Raw genomic sequence first — 17,877 nt, 5'->3', positions numbered from 1 at the left:
ACATTTGAAAAAAATGCTTTTTAATCGCCTAGACCACCAACTCGAATCAGCTGAAAAACTTTCCAACGCCCAAGCCGGCTTCAGATGTGGTAAGTCTACAGCTGATAACGCTGTGACATTATGGGCAGCAGCACAATTGGCTAAATCAGAAGGTAAATATTTAGCAGGTCTTTTCTTGGACATATCAAGCGCTTTTGAGAACGCGACTATAGACATTCTCATTCAAAGATATGAAGCATTTGGAATTAGTAAAAACACATGCAATACATAGGCTTTTTTAATAAAAACAGCTGATAATAAACTTTGATGGAATTGATATTGAGAGAGTATCTTACACCGGCACACGCAGGGGTCACCTCTCAGCCCACTTAGTTTCAACGTAAATATAAACGAGCTATTTTCCAATTTGAATGTAGAGATTCTAGGCTACGCCGATGATCTTGTACTATTCTGTGCAGATAAGTCACTCCAAGTAGCCATAGACCAGTTGCAGAACGGCTTAGATATCGTGAACCAATGATTAAACCAGATACAACTTCGACTATGTCCACGCAAATCAAAAAGCATGATATTTCAACCCACACAGGGAAATGTACTAAGTGAAAATCTACTGCAAATTGATGGAGACCAAGTCGAATTTGTACAGGAATTTAACTTCTTGGGATATACCTTCGATTCGCATCTGAGTACCAAGCCCCACATACGTAAGGTACACAGTAAGTGTTCCAAATTTCTAAATATCCTTCTGGCTTTATGTGGTGCGTCCTGGGGATCAGACCCTGAGAATCTCCTACGACTATATTTTGATGTGGTAAGACACGTAATAGAATACATGGCTCCACTGATGCTGGACTACCCAGCACATGAAATGATAAAACTACAACGCATACAATACAGAGGTACACGAGTAGCTTTAGGTGCAATGATATCGACGCACACTCTTAGACTAGAACAAGAGGGTAATGCCATGCCCACACCTGAAAAATTTTCATATCTGGCTGACAATTACATCAATAAAATGATCTCCAATAAAAACCACCCTGCCATCAAATTTATGAAATTAATCTATACAAGACTTACAAGAACACTATCACTGTTCCAAAAATTCAACGACAAAATTCATATTTTTTCTACGGTGAAATACAAAAAAAAAAACGCTGAAACATCACTTTCCTTTAATAAGTCATATATCACCACCCAAAACCACCTACCCTGCTATAAAGAAGAGCTCCGCTGATTTCTACGAAATCCAAACTAAATATCATAATATTATTAGAGACAAATGGGGTGATTTCATCTGAATATTCACAGATGGATCTAAATCACAAGGAAAGACAAGTTGCGCTTTCTGGGTACCAAATATGGATATGGAAGCCAGCTTTCCACTTTACCCTGAAAGCCCCATCTTTTCAGCCGAAGCACTTGCAATACCGGAAGCCCTTTATTTCATTGGAGTCAACAATAGAATTTAGTTTAATTATTTCGGACAGTAAATCTGTCATATAAGCTGTCGAGAAAATCACACACAACCGATGTCATCCATACGTGATGAAAATCAAGAATGAAATAATAAATCTACAACACCGCGGCTATGTCATTAACTTTTTGTGGATTCCTGGCCATTCCGGTATTGATGGAAATGATCAAGCCGACATTAATCACATTAACAACGGTATTTACCCTGCAATACAATATAATGACCTTAAGTCATACAACAAAAGAGCTGCGATACAAACCTGGCAATCTAAATGGAATTCCAGCATTCATGGAAGACATCTCCTTACATTGTCTCCTACGGTGAACACAAACCCATGGTTTCATGGTAGAAGAATAACTCGCAACATATCGACAATGGTCTGCAGACTTCGATTTTCCCACATCAGAACAAGACAACATTTGTTTAAAGTAAATATACTGGACGCAGAACAATGCGATTGTGGCGCTGCACAATCCATTGACCACTTAACGTTCAATTGCCCACGGATAAGTCAACAACACAAGGACAATCTTAGGAAAAACCTTGCACTACTCGGTATTACAAATTACAAAATCATAGATATACTCAAGAGGGACGACGACAGAATTTATAGACTGCTTTGGAAATTCTTTCAAAATAACAACATATTAATCTGAACATATGCCAACTATTCAATAAATTTCATTACAACAACTATAACCCCATTAATAATCAAAACCCCATAAAGGTGGCAACATAGACTTAGTGTCTCTCGTCACCTTTTATTGTTTCACCGTCTTTATAACCATATGGTCCACGAACGTCCATAAAGAAGAAGAATTTATTAATAAACAATCTCAAAAGCCACAAATTGAACAAAGTGGGTTTATTTTTTCGGGATCCCGAAAATCCCGGGATTTCGGGACGGGATTTATTTCGGGTGACAGCCATAATGTATACACGCTCACAAAAAATCGCTTCTGTAACATATACTCCCAAACATATTTTGTTTCAAGCATATACATCCAAATTCAATAATGTTGTCTTCCAAAAAACAATATGTTATTATGTGAACATATAATATGTTTGGAAACACTTTGCACCCAAAAATATTATATGCTTAAAAAAATTCTCCCAAACAATATTGTGCTCAAAATTTTATTTATTTATTTATATTTACAATCATAATCAATTACGAAAATAAACAGGTAATATAGGTGCTAACAACATAGGTTTTCGACCTGAATGCTCAAAATTTTGTTTCTGCCCAATTGTATATTCCCCAACATCTTTCTCACTTCCACGAGATTTTTTAGTTCTTAGCACCTTTTTCTGTAATACAAACATTGTAGAAGAAATTATTCAATTGTATGATTTTTTTATTTTAATTTTAACTTTTGCCGGACGGGGATTCGAACAGCGGACCACACAGTTTGTAAGGATCAAGCATATTTGCATCCAAGCATATTATATTTACAAACATTTTATGTCCCAAACATAATATGTTCTAACATATTAACATATATGTCCCAAACATGTTATGCTAGTTTATGAACATTATATGCTTGCACTCAAAAATATTGTGTTTAAAAATTTGTGTTCCAAACATATAATGTTTATAGCCAAACGTATGAAAAACAGTCTTTTTCATCCGTGTACAGACGGGCAAACATAAAGGCAATCACCTGCGAAAATACTCATATTGATCTTAGATACGAGACTAGCATATCAGTTAAAGATATTAGCGCAACGCAAAAACCAAAGCCGAAAAAATTTTGGTGGTTACACAGACAAAAATATCACCAAAATATTTCCAATTAAAAAGTTAATTGAAGTTGAAAATTTTTTTAATTAATAAATTAATTGATACAATTAACTTTTTAATCATGATAGAAACATTAAGTTAATTAAGTAAATGATTGAAAATTTTAAAAATTTTAATTAAAAAATTAATTGATACAATTAACTTTTTAATCAAATTCGGAAGACTAATTCAGTTAAAAAAGTGCTGATTTTTTTTTAATTAAAAATGTATTTCAAACAATCATTTGTTAATCCAAATAAAAACTCTAAGCCAATTCAGAAAGTAATTAAAAATAGTTACCTTTTTTAAAATAAATTAATTGAGTTTTGCAATCAACATCAATTAAATTTTTAATTGAATCAATTAAATTTTTAATTGAATCAATTAAAAAATTAATTGAAATTTGCTAAAAAATCAATTAATTTTTTAATCAAGAATTTTTTTTTTTTTGCCCAATTAAAACCGTGATTGATACTATCATTTTCGTGATTGAAGACATTTCAATTAAAAAATTAATTGGATCAATTAATTTGGTGATTGGATCAGAAAAAAAAATTTTTGTGTGTACATATATAGCTGCATATTTATTTTCTCTTTTATTTTCTAGACCTATCTTTTTTATTTAACACCCATCCAAAAGTGATGTTTTTTGTATATATTTTTCATTACAAATGTATATATTATTATTTCCTAAATAATTTAAAAATTGTAATCTTAAAAAAAAGAACTAGTTATAACATAATTATTATACTAGAGTGCCCTTGCATGGGACGTTGTATATAGATCTGCTACACGAAATATTGTTAACTTTTGTTTATTTAAGTTTATTCAAATTTATATTTTGGAAATAAGTGAACACTAAAAAAAAAGGCACCTAGTATATGCACTCATGCGATACTTTTTTGTAGAAACTTGGCGTGGTACAACTTCTCAATAGTGACAGCGCTTTTCCGACGAGTTTTGGATGTCGTATACGATTGTTTTCGACGTGGTGGGGTTTCTCAGAAGCGCCGTCAAATTCAAAAAAAATGTTGGCAGGGTTATTTGCAATGAGCAGTCATTCCACTCAATTGCGCAGTCAAGTGACTCAATTTCTTTTTGGAAAACGAGAATAACCTATAAATTAGTCAATTTGCATTACAAACAAGTAAGTAAAGTCGGGCGGGGCCGACTATATTATACCCTTCACCATTATGTAGGCCCAAATTTGCGTTACCATCTCAACTGCTTCAAATTTGTTGGGAGTTATAATCAAGGTTTATATTCCCATATACAAATATTTATATCTGAAACGATTTGGAGAAAATTTTTTGTACTTCTACAAAATCGCTAGAATTAAAAATTAAATCGGCTAACACCCTGGGATGAAACACAATGTTAGTAAAAAACAAGTAAGGAAAGTCTAAAGTCGGGCGGGGCCGACTATATTATACCCTGCACCACTTTGTAGATCTAAATTTTCGATACCATATCACATCCGTCAAATGTGTTGGGGCTATATAAAGGTTTGTCCCAAATACATACATTTAAATATCACTCGATCTGGAAGAATTTGATAGACTTCTACATAATCTATAGACTCAAAATTTAAGTCGGCTAATGCACTAGGGTGGAACACAATGTTAGTAAAAAAACCAGTAAGGAAAGTCTAAAGTCGGGCGGAGCCGACTATATTATACCCTGCACCACTTTGTAGATCTAAATTTTCGATACCATATCACATCCGTCAAATGTGTTGGGGCTATATAAAGGTTTGTCCCAAATACATACATTTAACTATCACTCGATCTGGACAGAATTTGATAGACTTCTACAAAATCTATAGACTCAAAATTTAAGTCGGCTAATGCACTAGGGTGGAACACAATGTTAGTAAAAAACCAGTAAGGAAAGTCTAAAGTCGGGCGGGGCCGACTATATTATACCTTGCACCACTTTGTAGATCTAAATTTTCGATACCATATCACATCCGTCAAATGTGTTGGGGGCTATATAAAGGTTTGTCCCAAATACATACAATTAAATATCACTCGATCTGGAAGAATTTGATAGACTTCTACATAATCTATAGACTCAAAATTTAAGTCGGCTAATGCACTAGGGTGGAACACAATGTTAGTAAAAAAATATGGGAAACGTTTAAATCTGAAGCAATTTTAAGGAAACTTCGAAAAAGTTTATTTATGATTTATCGCTCGATATATATGTATTAGAAGTTTAGGAAAATTATAGTCATTTTTACCACTTTTCGACTAAGCAGTGGCGATTTTACAAGGAAACTGTTGGTATTTTGACCATTTTTGTCGAAATCAGAAAAACATATATATGGGAGCTATATCTAAATCTGAACCGATTTCAACCAAATTTGACACGCATAGCTACAATGCTAATTCTACTCCCTGTGCAAAATTTCAACTAAATCGGAGCAAAAAATTGGCCTCTGTGTGCAAATGAGTGTAAATCGGACGAAAGCTATATATGAACCGATTTGGCTGATATTTTGCAAGTTTTTCGAGACTCATAAAATATTCGGATGTACGGAATTTGAGGAAGATCGGTTGATATACACGCCAATTATGACCAGATCGGTGAAAAATATATATGGCAGCTATATCTAAATCTGAACCGATTTTTTCCAAAATCAATAGGGATCGTCTTTGAGCCGAAACAGGACCCTATACCAAATCTTAGGACAATCGGACTAATACTGCGAGCTGTACTTTGCACACAAAAATACATCAACAGACAGTCAGACAGACAGACATCGCTAAATCGACTCAGAATTTAATTCTAAGACGATCGGTATACGAAACGATCTCAGACTTTTCCTTCTTGGCGTTACATACAAATGCACAAACTTATTATACCCTGTACCACAGTAGTGGTGAAGGGTATAAATATGGGAAATATAAAGCTAGAGCAATTTTGATGCAATTGTACAAAAGAGCATTTATGATTTATCGGGCGATACATATGTATTCGAGATATAGGACAATTTGAGTAATATTTACAATTTTTGCTACTCAGCAGTGGCCATTCTACAAGGAGATTGGTTAGTAGATCTCACCAAGATATGGGGTCAATTGTGGGTTGTGATATATTATTTGGCCAATTCGGGCGATATTTTCACAAGTCGGAGCTTTATTTAAAATTGGACCATTCTGTTGAAAGTTTGTCATATTGGTGTAAATCGAGCGAAAGATATATATATGGGAGATATATCTTTCTATATAACAAATTTGGCACGCTTAAAGATACTATTAAACGTACTCCTTGTGTAAAATTTGAAGCAAATCAGGGCAAACCTCTGGCTTTTGAGGCCATATGAGTCTAAATCGGGCGAAAGATATATATGGGAGCTATATCTAAATCTGCACTGATTTTAACCAAATTTATGATAATCTTAAGCGCACTCCTTGTGCAAAATTTGAAGCAAATCAGGGCAAAACTCTGGATTTTGCGGCCATATTAGTCGAAATCGGACGAAAGATATATATGGGAGCTATATCTAAATCTGAACCGATTTGGCTGATATTTTGCATATCTTACGAAAGCCCCAAAATATTTGGCTGCCCGAAATTTTGAGAAAATACGTTGATAAATACGTCAATTATAATCGGTGATAAATATATATGGCAGCTATATCTAAATCTGAACCGATTTTTCAAAAATCAATAGCGATTGTCTTTGAGCCAAAGTAGAACTATGTGCCAAATTTGAGGACGATCGGACTTAAACTGTGAGCTGTACTTTGCACACAAAATACACACAGACAGACGGACATCGCTAAATCGACTCAGAATTTAATTCTAAGACGATCGGTATACTAAACGATGGGTCTCCGACTTTTCCTTCTTGGCGTTACATACAAATGCCCAAACTTATTATACCCTGTACCACAGTAGTGGTGAAGGGTATAAAAAGGGTAGATGTATAGAATTTTATATGCTTTTACAATACTTAGTGTTTCATCAAGAGAACAAAGGAAAGAAAACAAATTAAAACCAAATTAAAAAAAATCACTCAATTGCAGAAGAAAAAGAGCCATCTATGGTGTGCAGACAAACTACAGCGCTGTGAATTCACTTAAGATGTCTATACCTTCCTTGGTCTATGATTAACAAAATCATGGCGAATTGTCAAAAGACGAAGAAGTATAGACGTCTTTTGATAATTCACAATGATTTTGTTTATTTGGAATTACCGTATAAATCACTCAATTTGCATTAAGAAAAAGGTGTGGATGTACAGAATTTTATATGCTTTTACAATATTTGGTGTTTCATCAAGAGAACAAAGGAAAGAAAACAAATTAAAGTCACTCATTTGCCATCTACGGTGTGCAGACAAACCACAGCAATGTGAATTCACATAAGACGTCTATACCTTTCTCCGTCTATGAAATAAACAAAATCATTGTGAATTGACATAAGACGTCTATACCTTCCTTGGTCTATGATGATGATGATGATAAAACCGCGCAGCTGTTTGATTGACATTTTCTCTTTAATTTAAAACATAATGCGCTTGGTAAATATTACTTGTAATTAAATTCTCTATTAGTTTTTTTAATCGCCTATTTTTTTGATAGTACTGCCTCAGTAATGATCTGGCTAAGCCATGTTATGTTATCACATTCAAAGGACTGCGGATAATGTTGGATTGTGGACTCACTGAGCAGACAGTGTTGAATTTTCTACCTTTGCCGTTTGTGCAAAGTGTAAAACTTTCAAATTTGCCCAATTTTATTGTTAGGGGAGACCATGATCCCCAGATGGATGGTGAGTTGAAGGAATGTTGCGGGCGTGTATTTGTTGATTCATCACCAGAATTTACTCTACCCATGGATAAAATGATGGACTTCAGCGAAATTGATGTAATTCTCATATCAAATTACTTGAATATGTTGGCATTGCCATATATAACCGAGCATACGGGTTTCAAGGGTAAGGTCTACGCTACAGAACCCACATTACAAATAGGAAGATTCTTCCTTGAGGAGCTGGTAGAGTACATTGAAGTGGCACCAAAGGCGAGTACAGCGCATCTGTGGAAAGACATGTTAAGCGGTTTGCCGTCGCCTCTATGCGAGGCTTTTCGCCCGAAGAAATGGAGAAATATATTCAGTTTGAAAGATGTACACAGTAGTTTAGCGAGGGTGACTATTATGGGCTATGACGAAAAACTGGATATACTAGGCGCTTTCATTGCAACGCCAGTTAGTTCTGGATATTGTTTGGGATCAAGCAACTGGGTTCTAAGTACGGCACATGAAAAAATATGTTATGTTAGTGGTTCGTCCACCTTAACAACACATCCAAGACCAATAAACCAATCAGCGCTAAAGCATGCTGATGTGTTAATAATGACTGGCCTTACTCAAGCACCTACAGTTAATCCAGACACAAAACTGGGAGAATTGTGTATGAATGTAGGTAAGTACTAAAGAAGAAAATAGAGCGAACAAACAATAAATAATTTTTTTTTCATTTCTTAGCATTAACGATTCGAAACAATGGCTCGGCACTTATACCATGCTATCCATCTGGGGTGGTCTATGATTTGTTTGAGTGTCTAACACAGAATTTGGAAAATGCAGGCTTAAACAATGTGCCTATGTTCTTCATATCCCCCGTTGCTGATAGCTCCCTGGCCTATTCGAATATCTTGGCCGAATGGTTGAGTTCTGCTAAGCAGAATAAAGTCTATTTACCAGACGATCCCTTCCCACACGCTTTTTATTTGCGCAATTCAAAATTGAAGCATTACAAACATGTGTTCTCAGATGGATTTAGCAAGGACTTTAGACAGGTATGTGTATAGAATTAAAGATACCTCACTTTTGACGCATATGATAGAGCTCGACCGAAAACGAATTCGCGATATAGTCGCAAAAATGTCCTCTAAATTGCGTGGTAAACAGTGGCGTAAATATATTTAGCCCAAATGATTTTAGCTGTCATGCCAAATCAAGATATCTCAGCTTGTAAAGCCCCTGAAGTTTGAATTGACAATTCAGTGTTTTTTTTAAGAGATGTCTATAAGTCATAGTATTTAAAGTTACTATGTAATGACCCAAACGTTTAAGTGATCTTGGTATAAAAGGATGTCACTATAACTAAACTAAAAACCCGTCTTGTTTATTACAATCTTTACAACAAAATTACTAGAGGGAATAGGTAATGTGATGTTTTCAATTCGGAAAATGGTCGCTAATGAATTCGACCGACGAAACTATCTCGATTCCGAAATGTTTGTCCACCATCTGTATGCACTTTAGGATATCATATAGACTATACCATAAAAACGTTTACGATTTGTGTACCTCTCTTTGTTAACAGCCCTGTGTTGTATTTTGCGGTCATCCAAGTTTGAGATTTGGTGATGCTGTCCACTTCATAGAAATGTGGGGAAATAACTCCAATAATTCCATTATATTCACAGGTAGGTTATAAGTAGAACATTTTAGTATTTCATCAATAACAATTTTTGTTTGCAGAACCAGACTTCCCTTACCTTCAGGTGTTGGCCCCGTTTCAACCTTTGGCAATGAAAGCCTTCTATTGCCCCATTGATACATCTCTGAATTACCAACAAGCCAATAAACTAATCAAAGAATTGAAGCCGACTGTACTGGTTATTCCTGAAGCATATACCAAACCGCATCCAAGTGCGCCCAATCTTTTCATTGAACAGCCTGTAAGTCAACAGATAATGTAGTAGAGAATTTTCTAAGTGTTTCAGCTCCCTCAAATTTTAGGACAAGAAAATCATAACATTTAAATGTGGCGACATTATTCGTTTGCCTTTAAAGAGAAAATTAGATCGAGTTTTTCTAACCTCTGAAATGGCCCAAAAGATCGTACCACGCGATGTTGGAAATGGGGTCACAATTTCCACCATCACAGGAATTCTACAGGTGAAAGATAAAGTTCACAACATAAAGCCTTGTGCCGAAACTGCAAATGAACAACCCAGTGGTAGTAAAAAACAACCGCCTCCATCTAGGGAAGAGGTTTTGAAAAACGTTAAATACGAATATGGATCTTTGGATGTGGATATGCTTGTGAAACGACTCAGCCAGGATGGTATAACGAATATAAAGATGGAAAGACAAGGCAATGTATTGACTCTGCATTTAGTCAACGAGGATACGATTATTACATTTGAGGACAATGAAACCCACATCGTCTGCGGAGGCAAACAATCCCTGCGTTTGAAATTAAGAGATTCCCTTTTAAAGTGTCTACAATCGTTTTAGTTTCGTTCTGTGGCAAATAAAACAAGATCGTCTAGTATTATATACCTATTACCAACTAATATTTATTTTTGCATTTCTAGTACCTGACAACACCTCCGACACACTTCATTTTCAGTGGCTACGGCAAATCGTCTACAACGTGGGCAAAGAGGACTATCGATTTCTGTCAGTTCTACATCTAAGTCGTTGATCATATCTGGTACCATTTGAAGTGTTACAGTCTGCACCTGCAAAATCTCACATAACTCGGAATCACTGACACTGTCATCTAGTTGGTTCTTTTGTAAATGCCGCAAAAGCTCCAATGTATTTTCGTTTCGACATTTAATATTGACCGCCATAAACCAAGAACTCTTAGAAGAATTAGCTTTCTGATTTACCAATCGTCTCACTTCCAAAGCAGCTTCAATAGTTTCCTCAACGTGGGTATTTTTCCAACTAATGTCCGATGATACTAATTGATGGTGGAAATGTGATTTAGAATCTAGAAAAGAATTATATCACCTTTCTATACCACAAATGTATTTCCGTAATTACTTACCATAATAACTCCAACTTTCCTCTACCAGAAACGGAGCAATAGGCCATAGGGCTTTGTTCAAACAGTTATAACATTTTTCCATGACGAAGCCAATATCATCAATCTCCCTCTGTGCACCACAATATAATCGATCTTTTATTAAATTTACAAATATTGCAGATATTTGATTTGTAACAAAATTTTGTATGCTAGCTACTACCCTATTGTACTCGTGAGTATCATACAATCCATTTATCTGTAAGTATAAAAATCTTACTTTTATGGTTCATTTTCATGAATATGTTTTTTTACTCACGTCTTTATCAAAGTCAACCAATTTACTCAATAGGTACTGATTTAAGCATGTCAGTTTGGACAGATTGCTTCTGGCGTTATTGTTATTGGGCTTTTTTGAACCAAGAACACCATTCAAAAAGCGTAAAGTCAATCGAATTTTATTTAAACTGTCTGCAGATTGTTGCAGAAGTTTTTCACTTACAGTTATTGCCATGTGCTGAGTGCCATGAGATGCTACCCACCATCTGGAAGAGTAATTCAATTGGTGTATAAATTTTCTTTGTTTAAACATTTTCAATTGCTCACCTTAAGGTGTCCACCCCAAACTTTTGGGTTATATCTGTAGGTGATATTACATTACCAAGAGATTTCGACATTTTGTGACCGTTTTCATCAACAGTAAAACCGTGAACAAATATTGACCTAAGGTAAAAGGTTTGAAATTAAAATTCGACTAGAAAAAAATCTAATGTGGGTGTGTTTTTTAGTATATAAATTCTATATTCTCTATAAGGATGGAAACCACGGAGACATGCTCTAGCCACCGTGTGGCTGACAAGAAATGTGGTGAAAATGTGTCATTCGATATATTATAGAAAATGTCGTTCAATATTTGTTATTATAAAATACTCATCCATTTCCACTAAAAGGCATGTATTTATAAAATAGAATAAGTTTTCTTCCTTTTTTTACACAAAATATGTTTTCGCATAACATAACATATTAGCAATCTTTAATAACCCATAGGTTTTTTTTCATCTTAAGAGTGTGATTTTTTTCTAAATGCCAAAAAACAAAAAACATTTGAGAGAAGTTAGAGTTTGATAATACGAACGTGTGTTCCATCCCCGGTATGCCATACTTTTTAAAGAAGAAATTTTTGTAAGATCTAATTTGATGAAGAGTCATCTGCAATTTTATCTATATCGGACATATCGTGTCTTCCAACAGATTTATTACACGTCACAAAAGTTTGCAGAAGGTTATACAACCAAGGCTAATATTGAAACAATCCAAATAACTGAAGGAATGCGTCCTTTTTAAGGCGATATCAAGTAATAACACTATGTGCAGATAAGTATAATTTTGAATATAGTAAAACATTTCCCCAATATAGACATACGAAGCATCAACGTTTCCTAACACACGACTCTTGAAATTTGCGCTTCTTTAACACCAAAATAGAGAATAAAAATCCAGGCGGCATTTTTAATCAATATTCTGAAAAAATAATTTTTTCATTCGAAAATGATAGCCAAAACGGTGCTAATTTGATAACAGGAAATTTGTACCGAAAATAATTGAGTGGATTTTATTCACCCTTATTCCTTGAAGTCGCCCTCGCCGTCGCTTTTCCTCTGTCGCCACTAATTGGTATTCCGTTCGTCGATATATTCTGCTATCGAAGAAAATCGGTATTCCTGGTGTTGCTTTTTGTCGCCTTTAAAATTACCAGCGACGAGTTTAGTGTTTAATTTTTGAAGAAGTTTTTTAAACTATTAATCGAACAATTGAAAAATAAATTTAAAAAATAGAAATTGGTAAGAGGTAAAGTGACTAATGGGAAAAAATCAGTATATATAGCAGTTATGGTCATCACATTCACATCATAGAAAAGAACACTGTACAATTAAAGTAAACTTGTTGATTTTCAATTCCATTTATTTTTAATAGAAACCCTTTAAGGCCTATGTATTTTATTTAGCACCAAACTTACATAACAAATGTGTCCTTCACGAACTTTGAATGATCCTTGGGCACATAATGTCAACGTCGTTCCAATTGTATATGCCGAATGTTGTTATTGTCCTAATATAGATATCTAAATCATTTCCCCGAGTCAAATTTATCATTTATTTTGATTTTCCAAGTCAAAATTAGATTATAAACAAATAGCATTTTAAACGCAAATAATTAAAATTCAGTTTTGTATATCAGCTGATTGTTTTCTTTCATGATGATCCTTGTGCCATTGATCTAAGCGTTGTCTCCATTTTTATAGTTTTGGAAGCTTTTACTGTCCTTGAATACATATCCTCATTTTTCCCACGTCAAATTAAATATTTTTCTTGATTTTCCGACATAGAATTGCGTCGGAAATAAAAATATTTTAAGCCGAAAAAATTAAAATTCATTTTTTTGCACATTAGCTGATTGTTTTCTAGTGATATCGGCCTTTTATTACCGAGTATTGTAATTGGTACAAACAGTAATCGTCGTCGTCGCTGTCGCCAATTCACAGGAATACCAATTGAATGACGAGACGACTTAAAAGCGACGACGAGAGCGAGGGCGACTTCAGGAATAAGGGTAATTATTTTGTCGGATTCGGAACAGACTCGAAAATAAGAACATGGCTGATATTCATTTCTTCAAAAATTATGCCTTGATATCCATAACCTTAACGGAAAATGTGAACAAGATTTAGCAAGCTTTTTTTCTCGACTCATTGCTAAGAGATGTGTCTAAAGGGTATTCCCATTTTTATTTTATAAAGAGAAATGATTGGGCGTCTGTAGGTACATACATATATTTGTGTAAATTCCACGCAAGGTACTATTCTTATATAATCCTCAAATAATAATAGAGCTTACTAAAAATTGTCCTGAAACTTCTTGTTTAGTTAAACGTTTCATGTTCACCTCTTTTTGTTGGTTTTCTCATATTCCCATTAAGATTATTCATGTAATTATTACAGTGATCGCCTAACTCTTAAAAAAGTCGCGTATGTAAAAAGACTTTCAAATAATTACAAAAAATCGAGAGTTCCAAATTTGGAAAAAGCGAAAAAATTGTCTAAATTCTCAAAATGTAGAAAAGTCACCATTTCCAAATTAAAAAAAAATCGTAAACTCGAAAAGCTTAAAGAAGTTTTCTTACTTGTATGGAGCTGTGCCTCGGACACCCACGCTTGTTAAAAGCGATGATTGGAACCAACCAGTAAATTGATCATAACCTTCCAAATACAGATCTGCAACTTGTTGATCTTTCAAAACATGCGACCAAGTGCTACCGGAATCGAACCATATGTCCAATATATCCAATCCCTTCACAATGTTCTTGTTATCAGTATTTAAACTTGCTAACAGAGATTTGGGCAAAATTTCATCAACAGATTTTGACCACCAGAAATCAATGCCGTCATGTTCTCTAACTAGATCGCAAATATGCTCTATGACATCTCTAAAATGTATAAAATTTTTAGATATTTATTCTTGGAACAACAGCACGAACCTACCGATTGCATATAACTTCTTTCGAGGTTTTTTCGTAAAACACTGGTATTGGCACACCCCAAGCCCTTTGACGAGATATACACCAGTAGGGTCGCTTCATTACTTGTGTTTTTAGAGTATTCTTGCTGGCGTCCGCATTTACTCTGGGATATATCTTAACTTTTGCAATCTGGAAGTAATCGATTATCACAAATTTTTGGAAAATTTATATCGGCTACTAAATATACCTCGTCGACTGCAATCTGCTTCAGCGATGAAGTATTTATAAACCACTGTTCACTTGCTCGTAATATAATCGGTTCTTTAGTACGCCAGTCCAAAGGATAACTATGAGTTAAGGTATCGGCGTAGATAATATCGTCTTTTAGGGATTCCAAAACTATATTATTTCCCTCTTTCAAAACGCTTTTGCCCTGTAGATAACTTGGAGCATCCATGTTATATAGACCCTCCTCAGTAACTAAGGACTTCTGTAATGTAAATCGAGGATTTGGTTAGTACTAGGAGTTTTTGCATGTGTATAGTCGATATTTCTTACAACAGGTACATTCTTAGACAGACATATCAAAAAATCATCGGGTCCGTGCGCTGGAGCAGTATGAACCAATCCTGTGCCTTTAGTATCCTGTACATGTGGGGCGTCAAAGAATGGCAACGAGGATTGATCGGGGTAGAATGGATGCCGGTACGTACATCCCTCTAAATCACTTCCTACAACAAAACTTTGACAAATTCAAGCATGTTCCTCTCTTTTGAACTTCAATCCTAGCACACTCACCAGAAATAGTATTTTTGATTTCGCAAACTATTTGCGAAGTTTTCATAAAATCATCAACCAGTTTGGAAGCTATCAAATACAGTGCGTTATCAGATGATGAATTCATCTTCAGTTGAACGATGGAATAGTCCAAATTGGAATTATAGCAAATAGCTTGATTACTTGGCAGTGTCCAAGGAGTTGTGGTCCATATTATGGCATACAATTTTTGAGAAGGCTCACATTGCAGTATAGGGGGTATTGTGTCAATAGCAAATCTTGCATAGAGCGAAGGACTCACAAAGTTGTTATCGTATTCCAGTTCAGCTTCAGCCAAAGCCGTTCTAGTACATTTTTAGTATACGAATAATATTTGGTTTAGAGAAAGCTAGATAATAAATACTACCTTGATGAAGGTGACCAAAAAACGGGCTTCAAATCACGATATATAAGTCCTTTCTCATATAACTTTTGAAAAAGTTGCAACTGATTACAAATGAAATCTGGACTAAATGTAAAATAAAGACCTCCCTTTTCTTGCCAGTCTGACAAAATTCCCCATGAACGAAACTCCTTCTTTTGCCTTTCTACTGCATCCATAGCGAATTGTCTTGCTGCAAATAGGGATCATACAAAGTTAATAATCCACAACTCCACATTTTGGATCAGCGTTATACATTTATTTCTCACTGTAATTGGGTCATCTTTGCCGGTTTTTTTGCCTGTTGATGCTAAAGCTTTTAATTCAATCGGGAGACCATGACAGTCCCATCCTGGGACATAATGAACTTTACGGCCATTCACTACTTTATGCCTTATGGTAATGTCTTTGAGAATCTATAAGGTCCAAATCTTTATAACTATCAAAAATATAACGCAATCGTCCTACCTTATTTACTGCATGGCCCATATGCAAATCACCATTAGCATACGGCGGCCCATCATGTAGTATATACTGTGGTTCCTTATTGTGTTCTCGTTGATATTTGTAGGCATCTGCGAATGTAGTCTAAGTGAAGAAAATACACCGTTAATTCATTCCGCTATTGATATTCGAATCGTACTTACATCAACCAAAGTACGTTCAATTTCCAATCGTTTTGCGGTTGAAAGTCGTGCGGGAAACCGGGTTTTCGGTAAATTTACAGTTGATGTGTATTTCACGGGATCTTTCGTTGCTTGTTTAATTGAAAAGAATCGTAAATTTCTCCCAATTAGATGATATTTCAGCATTATTCTAAAATATTTAAATTTTATGTAAGTAGCCTCCACCAAAATGCGCAAGTAGCTGTCACACCATTACTAAACTGTCAGTGAGAGAGTAGCAAACACAAGAGGACGAAAAGTTCTCTTCTGCAAAGAAAACAAATGTCAACCGTATAGATGTCGCACAATGACCGCAGCTTTTGGTATCACCGGCGTCGCTGTCGAAGCGCTGCTTTGATAGGGCTGTCACCCGGGATTTTTCGGGATCTCGAAAAAATAATTTAAATTTGTTAAATATGTTGCTTTTTAGTATTATTTATTAATAAATTAGAGTCTTCCCGACAAATTGAATTAATAAATATTTATGGTACACCTTGAGTTTGAAATGGAATTCGTTCCACATAAAATAAAAAGCAATGTTAAAAGGGCCGTCGACAATGTGACGAGATCGCGTTTATCTGATAAGAATTTGGATGCCTTGATATTTTTACGAAGCTACTAAAACAGTGAAACAATGAAAAGATTGACACAAGTGTACGAAAATATACCTAATCTAATGAAAATCATTAATGCGCTTTACAGACTATCAGTTATTCCGGACGACAGTGCTCGTGTCGAACATATCCAATATATTGTGCACATTATAAGTTAAGTCCGAAGGCATAATCGATACTGCTGCATGTTTATGGGATCGATAACACATTTACCGATTATTTAGTCATCGCCGACAAGTCGTATCGATCCGACACACTGAAAGATTCTTTATAAACACCGACATTCCGTCCGGAATAACTGATAGTCTGTAAAGCGCATAAAATGCTTTGATGAGTCTTATGGCGTTTTCTTTTCTGAAAAAAGTGCTTTGCCGTCATTTTGTCTGTACAGAATGCGCATTTTTAAAATGTTACCAGCAACCTAAAAAAATGCTATCATTTCAGCGGGCAGAAAAGAATTCAAAGAAGGAAACAGGGCAATCGCAGCACTCTCGTTTGTTGGCAGTGCTGAAAATGCCCGTAATTTGCCTCTATGCGTGGCACTATTTTCACAACAGAATTCGAAGCCTTTTCGCACTTTTGCCTGTTTTTTAGAAAAGAACCTAAAAAGTACATTTTCCGGCCAAAATGCAAAAAAGTGCGCATTTTTCATAAGAAAAGAAAACGCCATTACTCAATAGCAATATTAAACATCTTTTTTAATTATTTTTGTCATAATTTTTTGTTTGTTTTCATATTGTTGAGTTGGACTAAGTGTTCGTTAAGTATGATAGCAATTTGAAAAAGCTTTTTAATTTACTGTTCTTTTCTTTTGTTGTTATTTTATAAATTTAATTAAACTAAAAT

General features: G+C 34.9%; 2 protein-coding genes across 2 annotated transcripts; one reads left to right on the top strand and one right to left on the bottom strand.

Moving 5' to 3' along the window:
* The first annotated feature begins 7,677 nt into the window (after positions 1–7,677).
* IntS9 (integrator complex subunit 9) lies at positions 7,678–10,580 on the top strand. Its single transcript, XM_075303682.1, has 6 exons — positions 7,678–7,790; positions 7,852–8,695; positions 8,758–9,071; positions 9,602–9,704; positions 9,760–9,959; positions 10,021–10,580. The coding sequence occupies exons 1-6, from the start codon at positions 7,782–7,784 to the stop codon at positions 10,519–10,521; spliced, it is 1,971 nt and encodes a 656-aa protein (XP_075159797.1). The 5' UTR covers positions 7,678–7,781; the 3' UTR covers positions 10,522–10,580.
* Positions 10,554–16,645, bottom strand: IleRS-m (Isoleucyl-tRNA synthetase, mitochondrial). The gene is made up of 13 exons (XM_075303681.1): positions 16,400–16,645; positions 16,221–16,340; positions 16,009–16,168; positions 15,738–15,945; positions 15,353–15,675; positions 15,113–15,285; positions 14,802–15,044; positions 14,577–14,743; positions 14,219–14,521; positions 11,645–11,761; positions 11,358–11,583; positions 11,063–11,297; positions 10,554–11,005 (listed from the first exon to the last, which is right to left on the bottom strand). Exons 1-13 carry the CDS (start codon positions 16,562–16,564, stop codon positions 10,584–10,586), a joined length of 2,862 nt encoding a protein of 953 aa, XP_075159796.1. The 5' UTR covers positions 16,565–16,645; the 3' UTR covers positions 10,554–10,583.
* Between the last annotated feature and the right edge of the window lie 1,232 nt (positions 16,646–17,877).

This window comes from Haematobia irritans, chromosome 4 (genome assembly GCF_050003625.1).
Source record: "Haematobia irritans isolate KBUSLIRL chromosome 4, ASM5000362v1, whole genome shotgun sequence".
NCBI classification, from domain to species: Eukaryota; Metazoa; Arthropoda; class Insecta; order Diptera; family Muscidae; genus Haematobia; species Haematobia irritans.
Note: the sequence above shows the minus strand (reverse complement) of the source record. Positions and strands in the feature narration are given on the sequence as shown.